At 42.5% G+C, this 14,503-nt stretch overlaps 1 protein-coding gene across 1 annotated transcript; it reads left to right on the top strand.

The window, feature by feature from the left end:
- The first annotated feature begins 884 nt into the window (after positions 1-884).
- LOC124010910 (WD40 repeat-containing protein SMU1-like) lies at positions 885-13,681 on the top strand. Its single transcript, XM_046323703.1, has 12 exons — positions 885-1,300; positions 1,734-1,944; positions 2,076-2,228; positions 5,145-5,255; positions 5,433-5,561; positions 5,800-5,919; positions 6,057-6,173; positions 9,172-9,299; positions 9,431-9,557; positions 10,969-11,136; positions 11,260-11,412; positions 13,037-13,681. The coding sequence occupies exons 1-12, from the start codon at positions 1,122-1,124 to the stop codon at positions 13,133-13,135; spliced, it is 1,695 nt and encodes a 564-aa protein (XP_046179659.1). The 5' UTR covers positions 885-1,121; the 3' UTR covers positions 13,136-13,681.
- The last annotated feature ends 822 nt before the right edge of the window (positions 13,682-14,503 follow it).

Below are 14,503 nucleotides of genomic sequence, written 5' to 3'. Positions count from 1 at the left end.
CTATGAAAAGCTAACTGAAATGTACTCCTGAGGTGCTGACCTGTTGCAACCTCTACAACCACTGTGATTATTATTTGACCCTGCTGGTCAACCATGAACGTTTGAACATCTTGAAGAACGATCTGACTTTAACGATCTTACTTTAATGTACCCTTATAATCTCCACCCGGCACAGCCAGAAGAGGACTGGCCAACCCTCAGAGCCTGGTTCCTCTTTAGGTTTCTTCCTATGTTCCTGCCTTTCTAGGGAGTTTTTACTAGCCACCATGCATTTACATCTGCATTGCTTGCTCTTTTGGGGTTTTAGGCTGGGTTTCTGTACAAGCACTTTGTGACATCTGCTGATGTAAAAAGGGCTTTAGAAATACATTTGACTGATTGAATGATCTGTGAAAGGGCCATTAATTTTGCTTCCTGATTTGCATACTGTTACTATTGCTTTTTGAGCTCCAGGCAAAATTTATCTGCAGATAAATTATAAAAACATTCTCTGAAGATGGTAAGGAACAATATAGATACAAATTCTGGTCAACCCTCATTTTTTCAGTGCATACATTTTTTCCAGGCCATCTAATAATTTGGTCAGTTAAAAAATGTCATGGGTTTATCATGGGTGTTGTTTATGATGTTTTCGTCTGATTGTCAAACCAATCACTTAAAAAAGCAGGCTACCTGTGCAGTTCATCCAATATAATAATTTCCGTAATAATTTATTTTGCTGATACTCAATACTATTAGGTATTTGTTGTGGAATTGTTAGATATTACTGCAATATCGGAACTGGAAGCACACGCATTTCGCTACACCAGTGACAACATCTGCTAAACTCATGTATGTGACCAATACATTTTATTTTATTTGATCATTTGACTGCAAGAAATGGATAATCCTGCAGGAGTACATATTATAGTACTCGACATGTGAGAGATTATAGGCCTACGACCAAGTATCCATATTTAAATGACTATTCCATTTAACCCATGTTCATTTAAACGAGGAAAAATATGTTTAATCATGGTAAAAGGGATAGCCTACTCGTGAGCGGGAAATATCAAAGGCACATGCATGTAAACTGTTGATCGCGAATAAGACCCTGAGCGGGCGTTTAGCTACTATCCAGAATGCGGTGCGCATGTTGCATCTTGTGGACGTTTTTGTCTTTTACTAAAACATATTTCTCGTCTAGTGGAAACTCCGCCCACGTCTACGACTTCGTTCATTGCGTTTGCGCTGTGTTCTCTCCTCACAACTACCTACTTTTTGGCGATTTAATCATGTCTTTGGAGGTGGAATCGGCAGAGTAAGTATTCTAGGTATTCATATTTGCACAACTGTAAATGGTTGTTTGATTTGTTTCTTTATTATGGTTCACGTGGCAGGTCTAAACTCAGTTGAGGCCTACCGGTACCACAACCTGCAAGCAGCTTGTAGCCACCCCCAGCTTGCTAAGCTAACATCACTTTGCTAACCAGCCTACTAGATACCTAGTTATGTTTCATTAGCAAGTGTTGTGTGTTTTTGTAACCACTAGTGTTCTTTTAGCTTAGGTTATGATAGTCTTGCAGCCATATAGTATGTACTCGCTAACTTAGCTGTTCTGATAGGCTAGCTAGCTGCATCGTTAATCAGCCCAGCTGGCTGACGTTAGCTAGTTTGCAAGCGAACAAGATAGACCGAGTTTGTCTTGCATCAAAACATGACGTACCTTGATGGAGTCTACCTTGATTTTGCAGCGTGATTCGTCTGATAATGCAGTACCTGAAAGAGAACAATCTGCACCGAACACTGACCACCCTTCAGGAAGAGACCACCGTGTCGTTGAACACTGTGGACAGTATCGAGAGTTTCGTGGCAGACATCAACAGTGGCCATTGGGACACTGTGCTGCAAGCTATCCAGTCACTCAAGCTCCCTGACAAGACTTTGATAGACTTGTATGAACAGGTAAGAAGTTGGTGTGTTTTGCATTTTGAATTTGTATGTACCATAACTGTATTTACCATCTAGTAATTTACTGCTATGTCAATATGTTTTCTGTAAGATGGAGAGTTAATATATTTGTTTGTTCCCCCCAGGTGGTGTTGGAGCTCATTGAGTTGAGAGAGTTGGGCGCAGCCAGGTCTTTGCTAAGGCAAACGGACCCCATGATCATGCTGAAGCAGACCCAACCAGAGAGGTACATTCACCTGGAGAACCTGCTGGCTCGCTCCTACTTTGACCCCAGAGAGGTGAGTTGACATCTCTCAACATTACACCCTGCACAGGGGAGATATAACTCCGTATGCACTGTTTTCCAGGTTCTGTCATGAGTCTGGTTCTCTGTGCATCAGTTGCATGCCTGGACATCCTTTTATTGAACACCAAAAAAATCACCCTAACTTTACTTGTGTTCCCCTGAAAAAAAGCATGAAGAAATGTCGTATAGAATTTTGACTTTGCCACTTCTATCTATTTCTTCCATTGTCACTCAGAAATGAAGCCCGGATTCCTAAAAGCATCTTAAGGCTAAGTTCGTTGTTAGAACCGTTGTAGGATCAGTGGCGATTTTAGCATCTAAATCTTGGTGGGGCAAAAAAATAATAAGTGGGATGCATGCCAGCAAAGCCACTACACATAAACATATCTGATATGGCAGACTTGCTTAAATAAATGTGGCCTCTACTGACCATTGAGATAGCGTAAGGAGACAAGTGGATAAGAGGCAATCCGTCATTTCGATTAAGACATTAATGAGCAAGCGACGACAGACGTAGTCACTAACTATTTGTTCAGCACTTTTTGAAATGTACAGCGACAGAATTCAGAACATGGGCAGTTCTTACAGTATACTACCTGTACACGTCAGAACCGTACAATAAATAAATGGGACATATAAACAGACAATGAAAGCTCTTACAATATTCAATGATTACATTTCTCTAAAACAGGTTATAGGCTATATGTGCACCACCAAGTTAGAACAGTAGGTGAAATTAAGAGGTGAAAATAGACCACATTATTAGGGTGAGGCACATAGACCGCCGTTTGGGTATTTGCGTGTCAAAAAAGATACATCATTTAACACTATTTGACGCCTTAAATAATCTTATGTTATGTTATAGAATGTTGTGTGTGTGCTGAATTTGCATGTGCAAGACAAGCACCACAACTACTATCAGTAGCACTGTCAAACCTGTACCCCAAAAAAAGTAGCCAAACAAGCACATACCACGAACGATGTGTTTACAATACCGCTTTGGTGAAAATAGACCAAATTATTAAGGTGAGGCACATGGGCTACTAACCGCTTACTACACAACCTTTATTAACTAGGCAAGTCAGTTAAGAACAAATTCTTACTGACAATGACGGCCAAACCCAGACGACGCTGGGCCAATTGTGCGCCACCCTATGGGACTCCCAATCACGGACGGGTGCGATGCAGCCTGGATTCGAACAAGTTACTGCAGTGACGCCTCTTGCACTGAGATGCAGTGTCTTAGATACACTTAGTATTACTTTCTTAGCTACAGTATACATATCTCCCTTGCATATGACATTATTTATGGAGCAGCATACAATATATTTTTGGACTCACCTTGTGAAGGTGGCGCAGCGGTTCTTTGTTGGCTAACTTTGTCATCGAAGTCTGGCATTCTCTGGAATTATGGTGGGAACTTGGGGGGGCAGTCACTCCATTGAATAGCAGGCTAACATTAGTGGTTTCTTTGCAACGCTTGCAGTTAGCCGCTGATTACTTCCAAACGACTCATTATTGAATTTGCGATTTCCAACTTATGTAATGTTTATGTCCAATGGCCGATGAGCATCGATAAGTTGTATCTATATTTTCCCCATTATTTCTCTTCATATGACAAGTATTAAAAAGGATTTGCCAGTAGATTGTCGACTTGATGATGACTGCTAGCTAAGACTTTAAAAGTAATATGTTGACGTGATCAGTCCAATCAAAGCTACTGTAGATAGAATGACATCAAATCATGTTATATCTGCAGCTAATAACCTTGAGCTTTCTAATATAACTCCATGGCAGAACCCAAGGGGTTAAAAGTTTTGAGCTCTAACCATAGAATTGGGGATGACATATTGTCCCATGAGTGACAGAAAACTGAGTCAATCATAACAGAAAACTGAGCCAATCAGGTGCACCGCTCTGCATTTTCTGCTGGCTATCCCCACCACAGAAAGCACTGAGCTAGGCTGAAACACCTGCATTTTGGAGCTGCCTTACTCACTTCTACTTAAGTGTGGTGCTCAAAACAGGTGGTGCTCTGCCTCACCTGCCCTGAATGACGGGTCGCCGCTGTGTAGGAGCATCGTTGTGTCCCAAAACCATTGTTACTAAAGTTGCACTTGAAAACGGTTGTTATTTACAGGCTGCCTCAGACCACTCGTAGAACAGCTAAGTGCGTTATTAGATGCTTTTTTTGCTTTTCCATGTCACTTTATATACAGAAGATCTCTCCTAAACACACAATCAAGATGTTTATTTGTCTCTGTAACCGCAGATAACTTCAGAACAAAGTCGACTACAAATAAAAAGTTTGTTTTTGCAATTGTTACAAACAAGCAATGGATAAAAATATGAATTAAATGAAAACAGATGACTGTGTTAAAAGATGAACACAGTTTAGGCTACAGAGGCCTATATATATTTCAATCATATTGAAATCATTTTCTCAATATATTTAATAATGCGTAACAACGTGTGCAATAATGTGCCAAATCTTGATTTAATGCATTATTTGCCTATTGGTTAAGCATTAGAATGAGCCGCCTAAACATTTTCAGCCATAGGTGATATCTCTCTAGGAGCTGATCTGTCGGCAGTATTGTGGAATAAATATAACACGATTATGAATGAAGAAATCTGATCAGAGAGCAGCGCTGCCTTTCTTTCAATCCTATCGGTATCGACAGATGCCTTAGCGAACATTTTCTCTGCGTGCTTTTTTGGGGAAACACGTTAAATCTTTGGCCATTTGAAAGAAGGGTGCATCGTTAAAACACTCGTAAGCCCAAGTTCTACCTCTACCGGGAAACCGGGACTGGGTCTGTTTTTGTTACGGTATCTTACGAGTTCCTGCAGTCTTGTTTGTCATTGCCCAGTGTCTGTATGCTCTCCTCCCTCTGTGTCCTCCCAGGCCTACCCAGACGGAAGCAGTAAGGAAAAGAGGCGTGTGGCCATCGCCCAGGCCCTGGCCGGGGAGGTCAGCGTGGTGCCCCCCTCCCGTCTCATGGCCCTGCTGGGACAGGTGGGTGACATGTTCCTATACCTCTGGGCACCAATAGGGTCTTTTCACGTTAGTTCAGCACACACAGTGTGAGCTACGACCTGGCTAATATTCTGTTGCAGCAGCTTGATGTCTCACATTTTGAGACCACCGATTTTAGTATTTTAACCGCCATCTTTTAACCACCATCTCGCTCAGTCCCTAAAATGGCAGCAGCACCAGGGTCTCCTGCCCCCAGGTATGACCATTGACCTGTTCAGGGGCAAGGCAGCTGTGAAGGACGTGGAGGAGGAGCGCTTCCCCACACAGCTCACCAGACACATAAAGGTACTGTATGCCCAGATGGTGTACTGTCAGTGTATTTTATTAGTGAGGGTGTTTTTGATGCTTCTTTTTGGCCATTTCTTTCTTACAACAGAGATTCCTGGATCTCAATGGTACTGGCTTGGTTATGCAAAGCATAATTGAATAAAACGATGCATAAAAATGATTAACGCATGACAACAAGAACAAGGAGTGCTATTTGGGTGTTATAATAATGCAGTGTTATTCTTATTCTTACTAGTTTGGGCAGAAGTCCCACGTGGAGTGTTCCCGCTTCTCTCCTGATGGTCAGTACTTGGTCACGGGATCAGTTGATGGTTTCATCGAGGTCTGGAACTTCACCACGGGCAAAATCAGGAAGGTACGTGTGCGATCCAACACCAAATGATACTCGGATTTGTGGCAATTTGGGAAATATCACTGGATTTCAATTCATGGAGTTTTGAAAATACCCTTGCTAGCATTTTGTAAAATGACCTAATCAAATGTTTGTGATAGGATCTGAAGTACCAGGCGCAGGATAACTTCATGATGATGGACGATGCCGTGTTATGTATGTGCTTCAGCAGGGACACAGAGATGCTGGCCACAGGGGCCCAGGACGGCAAAATAAAGGTATGTACTATAGTGCTAAACGAGTAACTGAGATAATGGATATTTTTCAGTTTTTAAAAATATCTAATTGACCGACGTCAGTTCAATTTGAATTCCATTTTGTTCAGGTTTTTTTCTGAGTTCGATGTGCGGTTTCTGTAGTGCTAAATCAGGTCACTCCTGAAGTGTGCAATGTAGTAGGACCTAGTAGTTTCCAACAGACTAATATTCTACATAGTTTAGCGCTGGAAATGTGGTAATTGACTACAATAACCATAATCCACTGCGCACCTGCTTAAACTTGTCCGGACTGCGAAGAGCAGACACGGAGACTGACAATGTATGATCTAAGTGGTTGATGGTTGGTGTTCAGCGGTTATAAAAGTATGGCTTATTTACTTAGTAGTGATGCACCGATATGACATTCCTCGCAAAAAAAAACATACAGACAAACCAATATTTAACATTTTTGTGGCTGTTTTAGAACAGTTAAATAATTAACACACACACACGTGGACGCAGCGGTCCAAGGCACTGCATCTCAGTGCAAGGGGCATCACTACAGTCCCTGGTTCGAATCCAGGCTGTATCACAGCTGGCCGGGATTGGGAGTCCCATAGGGCTGTGCACAATTGGCCCAGTCGTCTGGGCCGTCATTGTAAATAAGAATTTGTTCTTAACTGAATTGTCTATTTATATAAAGGTTACACACACACACCAAAAAGTTATTTTGTTGGCATTTACGTATGTCCCCATTAACAATAAAACATCATTAAAACCTATTTCTTTCACTTACTTGCTGTGCTGTTTCATTGTTCAGTCATTTCATTCTCAACCAACACAAAGACGCCGTTTGGGTCTTTGTGTGTCAAAAAAGATACACGTCAAATATTTTAGCTCATGAAACATGGGACCAACACTACAGTACATGATGCGTTTTATATTTTTGTTTAGTATACAAATACTAGAGCTGACACCTTGTGGTTATAATGTTGGACTGCATATGATTACACCAGGATCATGCATAACATGAAGCAAACAAATATATTTTGTAATTAAATCAAATGAACCTTTCTTTCCTTTCTGAACACCTTCATGGTGGTGATATTTGCTATTAATGTCTCGCTCCTGTGCATGTCACCCTGAAGGCCGACCTTCATTACAAGGGTCGGATTTGCACTAATCCATTTCATGACTGCATGTCCACTAGCTGTGGAAGTCAAATCTGGTGTCCTTCAACATGGTTAGCCTCATTGTCTCATGAACAAAACGCCAATGTGTGAAGATTTGTTAATCCTGTTTCCGTATATAAATGACAAGCCACATCTACATGTTCATTGGACATGCCCACGAAGCCGATACTAATCCTATCATATGTCAGCATGAGGCATGCATGCCAAAAATAATCTCACATCCACTGTAAGCTATGGAACCGAAAGGTTAGAGCACGGATAGTGGAGGCTAGACAAATACCCTGGAGAGTGTCCACAGTGAAGGGTCACTTTTACATGGGCAGCAAAGTAGCCATTAATTGTATGAGTTCCATCCCGGGACGCAAACCTTAATCAAATGATACTTGAAGCTAGTGTTCCAACCACTGGAGGAGAGTGAGTGTAGCAGAATGAAGCAAAATTGCAGGAGGGGTGACTGGTGCTTTCTCAATTCATCCTGCCTCGATTACTCTCATCACCTGAAAACCCGTTGGAGAAGAAATTCAGAGGGGGGGGGGATCTTGTACCTTCTCCTCCAATACAGTTGCGATAGAATGTGAGTATTCAAGGAAAGACAAATTGAGACAAAGCCCTAGTAGCCATTGTGTGGTGATGTCACCCACCCTGAGACCTCAAGTACTGTTATCCTAGCCCAACCAAGATCATGGTTTTGTTAGGATAATGGACGCTGCTTTGGGTGTATGAAGTGTTGCTGTAGACAGTGGTGGCATCCTAGGTCAGCCATACAGGGATTGTTACACCCACACCAATGATCAAGGACATCAGCTGCAAATCTAGTGAGTGACAACCAAATAAAACAGGGAATGTTCAATGTCCAAACAATGCACTATACTGAATTCAAAAAATCAAAACTTTATTTCATATCCTACAAAGAAAGCCTATGTAAATGATTAGTGGGTTTAGACATCCATCTTACTCCAAAACAAGGGATGATTGAATAGTGTCTAGTACACATAATAAGCAGTATGTCTGGGCTGGGCTGGAACAGAAGCCTGCACAACCAGTAGCTAGAGCTCTAGGAGCAAGGTTGGCCATACATGTTCTAAATCTATGTAATATTACTTTTAATTCATTTTTTTTAGTCCTACAAGCAATTCTAACAGTAAACCAATATCATATATAACCCATTGGAGATATACCCTTCAGTCCCCCCAGAACTTAATCTGCAGACCGGGTTAACAGATTTCACAAGTCTGTGTCTGAAGTTAGGAAACGATCCAAATTAGACCAGGACTTGCTTCATTATTCTCAAGTGATATTACATTTGATATTGTTGCAATTGTGTTTTTGTGGTGTCGTAGTTCTCCGGAAATGGGTTTATTAGCTAGGTGGCGAACGTTTGTCATACATTTTTGGGGGGTGGCTGTCTATCCTAATATGTAGCTGACGTTGGCTAAAATAGATGCCGTAAACAAATTACCTGTGTGCTGCACATCGTCCTGATGACTTTATTATCCATGCAGGCAACACAGCGATGCTTCTTTGGGAAGTCTTTAAATTGCAAAATAGATTCGTCCCTTATCGTAAGGACCATCCAATACATGAATACTATGGTTGAAATGCTAATTTGACCTTGAGAAAAGAACTAGACTAAGCTAGCTAGCCTAGCTGTTCACAGCTGTGATGGAACGGCTGTTTTACAAACGCACAACTCCAGGGTTCACTTCCACGCCTCCTTAAAAAGGTCTATAGGAGTGTCACTTTTCCTTCCTTTTGATGTTCAAACTCTTGCATTAGTGTGAGTATCCACTCAACCCATCTTCCCTACCTCGTCTGTCCCCTGACAGGTGTGGAAGATCCAGAGTGGCCAGTGCTTGCGACGCTTTGAGCGTGCCCACAGTAAAGGTGTCACCTGCCTCAGTTTCTGCAAAGACAGCAGCCAGCTGCTCAGTGCCTCCTTCGACCAGACCATTAGGTAACCTTTCGAAATGAAACTATTTTTCTCTCATGCTTTCTCATTTCTAACTTTCTCCTCTTATTTTTCTTCCTACCTGTACATCAGTGGTCACCAAGGAACCATAACCGTTATGTTTTTGCATTCCACAGGGTTCATGGGCTGAAGTCGGGCAAGTCGCTGAAAGAGTTCAGAGGACACTCTTCGTTTGTTAATGAAGCAACATTCACACCTGACGGACACCATATCATCAGCGCTTCCTCTGACGGCACTGTAAAGGTATGAAGCCCAACGCTGCAAAAGGCTGCTAGAAGCCAGCAGTCCCATAATGTACAAGGAAAAAAGTTATTTGCATCATATATTTTGACTTTGCTCCACCTACACTACATGCTGGTCAAACATCTCATTCCAAAATCATGGGCATTAATATGGAGTTGGTCCCCCCTTTGCTGCTATAACAGCCTCCACTCTTCTGGGAAAGCGTTCCACTCGATGTTGGAACATTGCTGCGGGGACATGCTTCCATTCAGCCACGAGCATTAGTGAGGTCGGGCACTGATGTTGGGCGATTAGGCCTGGCTCGCACTCGACGTTCCAAATCATCCCAAAGGTGTTCGATGGGTTTGGGGTCAGGGCTCTGTGCAGGCCAGTCAAGTTCTTCCACACCGATCTCGACAAACCATTTCTGTATGGAACTCGCTTTCTGCATGGGGGCATTGACACGCTGAAACAGGAAAAGGCCTTCCCCAAATTGTTGCTACAAAGTAGGAAGCACAGAATCGTCTAGAATGTCATTGTATGCTGTAGCATTAAGATTTCCCTTCACTGAAACTCAGGGGCCTAGCCTGACCCATGAAGAACCGCCCCAGACCATTACTCCACCAAACATTACAGTTGCCACTATGCTTTCTGGCTGTTAGCGTTCTCCTGGCATCCGCCAAATCCAGATTCGTCCATCGGACTACCAGATGGTGAAGTGTGTTTCATCACTCCAGAGAACGCATTTCCACTGCTCCAGAGTCCAAAGGCGGCGAGCTTTACACCACTCCAGCCGGCACTTGGCATTGCACATGGTGATCTTAGGCTTGTGCGCAACTGCTCGTCCATGGAAACCCATTTCATGAATCTCCCGATGAACAGTTCTTGTGCTGACGTTGCTTCGAGAGGCAGTTTGGAACTTGGTAGTGAGTGTTGCAACCGAGTACAGACAATTGTTTTATGCGCTTCGGCACTCTGCAGTCCCGTTCTGTGAGCTTGTGGCTTAACACTTTGCGGCTGAGCCGTTGTTGCCCCTAAACGTTTCCACTTCACAATAACAGCACTTACAGTTGACCGGGGCAGAAATTTAACGAGCTGGCTTGTTTGAAAGGTGGCATCCTATGACTGTGTCATTTTGGCCTTACTGAAGAGCTCAGAGACTTTCAATCTACTGCTAATGTTTGTCTATGGAGATTGCATGGCTGTGTGCTCGATTTTATACACCTGTCAGCAACGGGTGTGGCTGTAATAGCCGAATCCACTCATTTGAATGTGTGTCTACACACACACACACACACACACGTGTATATTGACTTGTCTCCACCCTAAACCAGATTGGCTAGTTCATAGTATGACCAGTATACCTGCATTTATAGCATAATAAATGTTCTCGGCTTTTGATTGTTAACCCTTGTCTGTGAATCTCTGTCAGGTGTGGAACATGAAAACCACAGAATGCACCAACACCTTCAAGTCCCTTGGCACCTCGGCCGGCACCGACATCACAGTCAACAACGTCATCCTGCTGCCCAAGAACCCAGAGCACTTTGTGGTGTGCAACCGCTCCAACACCGTAGTCATCATGAACATGCAGGGCCAGGTCAGGACTCAACTTGACCACTTACGGTCATCATAAACCCACGTATAATTGCATGAGTATTAATTTAGAATATTTGAAAATGATAGGCATGACATGTATGACCTTATTCCCTCTGTCCTCCAGATTGTGAGGAGTTTTAGCTCTGGTAAGAGGGAGGGAGGAGACTTTGTCTGCTGCACGCTGTCTCCCCGTGGCGAGTGGATCTACTGTGTAGGAGAGGATTTTGTGCTCTACTGCTTCAGCACGGTCACTGGCAAGCTGGAGAGAACCCTGACAGTATGTTAATTCCAAATCGATTGTCTTCATTTCAGGCTCAAAAGAAGCAGGTTGTTCTCTTACATGCCACTGGCCACTTAAAGATTGTGCTGTGTTTTGTATTGTTTGCTTATTTACCATGTTCTCGCAATGGAAATGATGTAATCACTTGTAGGCCAATGTATCTGTAGAATGACTACATTGCCTATAATGCTCGTTGATGGGTAATTCCAAATTACCATGGCAATTATCTATCATGATAGTTATATTAGGGTGTGTTCGTTAATTAAATCTGGAGTCCCAGATTGTCCGTTTTGTAAATTCAGAGTGTTTCTCTCTCGGAATGTTCAGAGCGCACACTGGACGCTCAGGCCGAGGGGTAGGGTTGATCCGAGCGTTCTGACCTCCCAGTGGCAGTCAAGCCCCGAAGCTAACTTCCTAGCTACTTCGACTCAAATGAGAGTACACCTCACTCTGACCATTTTACTCACCCTAGCAGAGATGGGTAGGCTGTTTTCATGTTATCCAGAGAGTTGGTGACTAAATGTGCTGCTGGTAATTTAATGACGCTTTTTTGCCAACGTTTACTGACACCGGCCATATTCAACGGGTGTTGAGTATTCATCAGTTATTCTACGCTCTTATACACTCAGACTAGAGTGATCTGAAATCAAAGTAGGGGTGGAAATTACATTCCCGGTTTGGATGCACATCGGACATGCAGGACCAGCCCTAACCTACAGGTCTTCTGTATTTAATATTATACATAACATGGTTTCATGGTAGGCCTATCAAAACATTGTTTTTTAAAGAGAACAAGCGCCATGATTCCACAGGAAATAGGCCTATGGTAGTTTTTTTTATGCTCCGGAGAGAATATTACTGCTATATATCCAGACACCCAAAAACTGTACCGATGAACACATTTGGATTTTGCAGGTGGGGGAAATTGCATTGCAATCATTAACATTTAACTCAAGCCAGGTTAAAACTGTAATTTCCCAAATTATAAAAATAAGAGTTGTCTATTTTACTTGAGAAATCATTTGTGTTGATGTAATTTAGTCAGACAAGGTCAGGGACAATACACGTAATTCAACATTTCCGTTGGAACAAACTATACATTACCTGTCAAAGGTTTGGACACACCTACTCATTCCATTGAGAGAATGCAAAGCTGTCATCAAGGCAAAGGGTGGCTAATTTGAAGAATATAAAATATATTTTGACTTGTTTAATACTTTTGGTTACTACATGATTCCATATGTGTTATTTCATAGTTTGAAAGTCTTCACTATTATTCTACAATGTAGAAAATAGTAAAAATAAAGAAGAACCCTTAACTGGTACTGTATATTGTCACACTGGATAGGTGGAGTGAAATGTGTTGTTTTTACAGGGTCAACCATAGTAGTATGGCGCCCCTGAAACAAACTACGGTTAAGTGCCTTGCTCAAGGGCACATCAGCAGATTTTTCTCCTTTTCGCTCGGATATTCAAACCAGCAAACTTTCGGTTACTGGCCCAATGCTTTAACCACTAGGCTACCTGTCGCCCTAGTTAGATGAATGTAAAAGAGCCAGGATTGACTAGTTTAAAGGTTGTATTAGAAACTCATCATGACATCTCGTCTCCCCTACCCTAGGTCCATGAGAAGGATGTGATTGGCATCGCCCACCACCCCCACCAGAACCTCATCTCCACGTACAGCGAGGACGGCCTACTCAAGCTCTGGAAACCCTGAGTATGGCCCTGCTTAACCCCACAAGCTCCCTTCCATCGGCATGCCAGCTGCTCTGCCCATGGGACTGTGCAGTGTTTTCCCTACCATTGCTTTAGGCGGGCCGGGTAATGTCTCACATTGACAGTCCGTGTTGCTGTTGTGGGGCTCCTGCGCCATGCCTAAGACAAGATCTAACTAGGGAAAACACTGGGGTATTGGGAGTGCAGGGATGGGCATTAGAAAAACTTTTTTTATATATATTTTAAAAATGATTAATGTAAATATTTTTTTTAATTGCGTTTTTTTTTATGTCTGGTTCAATATTTTGCCTCAGTCTGGTCAGCCATTGCTTTGTTTTACTGCACAGCAAGAAATAAAAAGGGCAGTTATGTGTCTCCTTTTTTGATTTTTGAATCCCCAATGGATGGTATTCCTTTCCATGTGTGTTCCTAGATGTGAAACGCATGGATTGCTATTATGTATTGATTACGTGGTGGTTGGTTGACTGGATTTACATTTTACATGTACCATTTGTCTGGGCCAATAAAAAATATTTTTGACCAGGAACAAAGTGAAAGTATTTTCTGTCGAGCAGCCCTCTTATTGAGCCTTGACAGTCAGATTTACAGTATGAAATGTATGCACTCACTCCTGTAAATCTCTCTGGATACGGGCGTCTGCTAAATGTGCAGCCTGCCACTTTGACAAGAGCTGGTTCGGATTGTTGACCAATAGGAAAGCTGAACAATCTACGCAATTTTGTGTTGGCCCCCAATATTTTATTTATTGAAAAAGAAACATTGTAAAACACTGTTAAATGATAAAACACTTCATTGTGAGGCAAACTATAAGGGCTGGACATGCAGATGAACGAAAAGCTGGGGTCTGGTATTAAAGACATTTTCTGAAATGACAATGCAAAAATATTACATATTTCTATTAACAAATTGAATAATTGTTACTTTTATGTAGGAGAGAAAGTCTTGGCTGCCTCCCAAATGGTTAGTGCACCAAGTGTGTAGTCATCGATGTCGAGCCTAGATACCTGAAAGCCGGGTTCGCTGGGGCGGATGTGCCTTCGTGCGTAATTCCCAGTGTTATGGGTTTGGTGCGCCAATGCTCCTTGGGTCACAAACGCGGCTATGTGGGAAGTGAAATCTTAGAAAACCCAAACATATGCACCGGCTAACGTGGGATACTGGCATAGTAACAGAATGGGATGCCAAAGAGAGGCTGTGTATCCCAAGCGAAGAGCACGACGCGCTTTTACGTGACCCACCATAGTCCGACCACCATTAAAAAGCTAGCCGAAATCAAGTTCGAGAGCTTCGGCATCAGTCAGTTGTATCCACGTATTCCTATGGTAGGGCAAGTGGACTGGTTTTGAGG

Source organism: Oncorhynchus gorbuscha, linkage group LG23, assembly GCF_021184085.1.
Source record: "Oncorhynchus gorbuscha isolate QuinsamMale2020 ecotype Even-year linkage group LG23, OgorEven_v1.0, whole genome shotgun sequence".
Taxonomy (NCBI): domain Eukaryota; kingdom Metazoa; phylum Chordata; class Actinopteri; order Salmoniformes; family Salmonidae; genus Oncorhynchus; species Oncorhynchus gorbuscha.
The sequence above is the reverse complement of the archived record's forward strand: the minus strand, read 5'-3'. Positions and strand labels throughout refer to the sequence as shown.

Coding starts and splice junctions, on each gene's coding strand:
- LOC124010910 (XM_046323703.1), top strand. CDS start 1,122: ATGCGGTGCGCATGTTGCATCTTGTGGACGTTTTTGTCTTTTACTAAA. Junction 9,558..10,968: donor CCTCTGACGGCACTGTAAAG/GTATGAAGCCCA, acceptor AATCTCTGTCAG/GTGTGGAACATGAAAACCAC. Junction 11,137..11,259: donor TCATGAACATGCAGGGCCAG/GTCAGGACTCAA, acceptor TCTGTCCTCCAG/ATTGTGAGGAGTTTTAGCTC.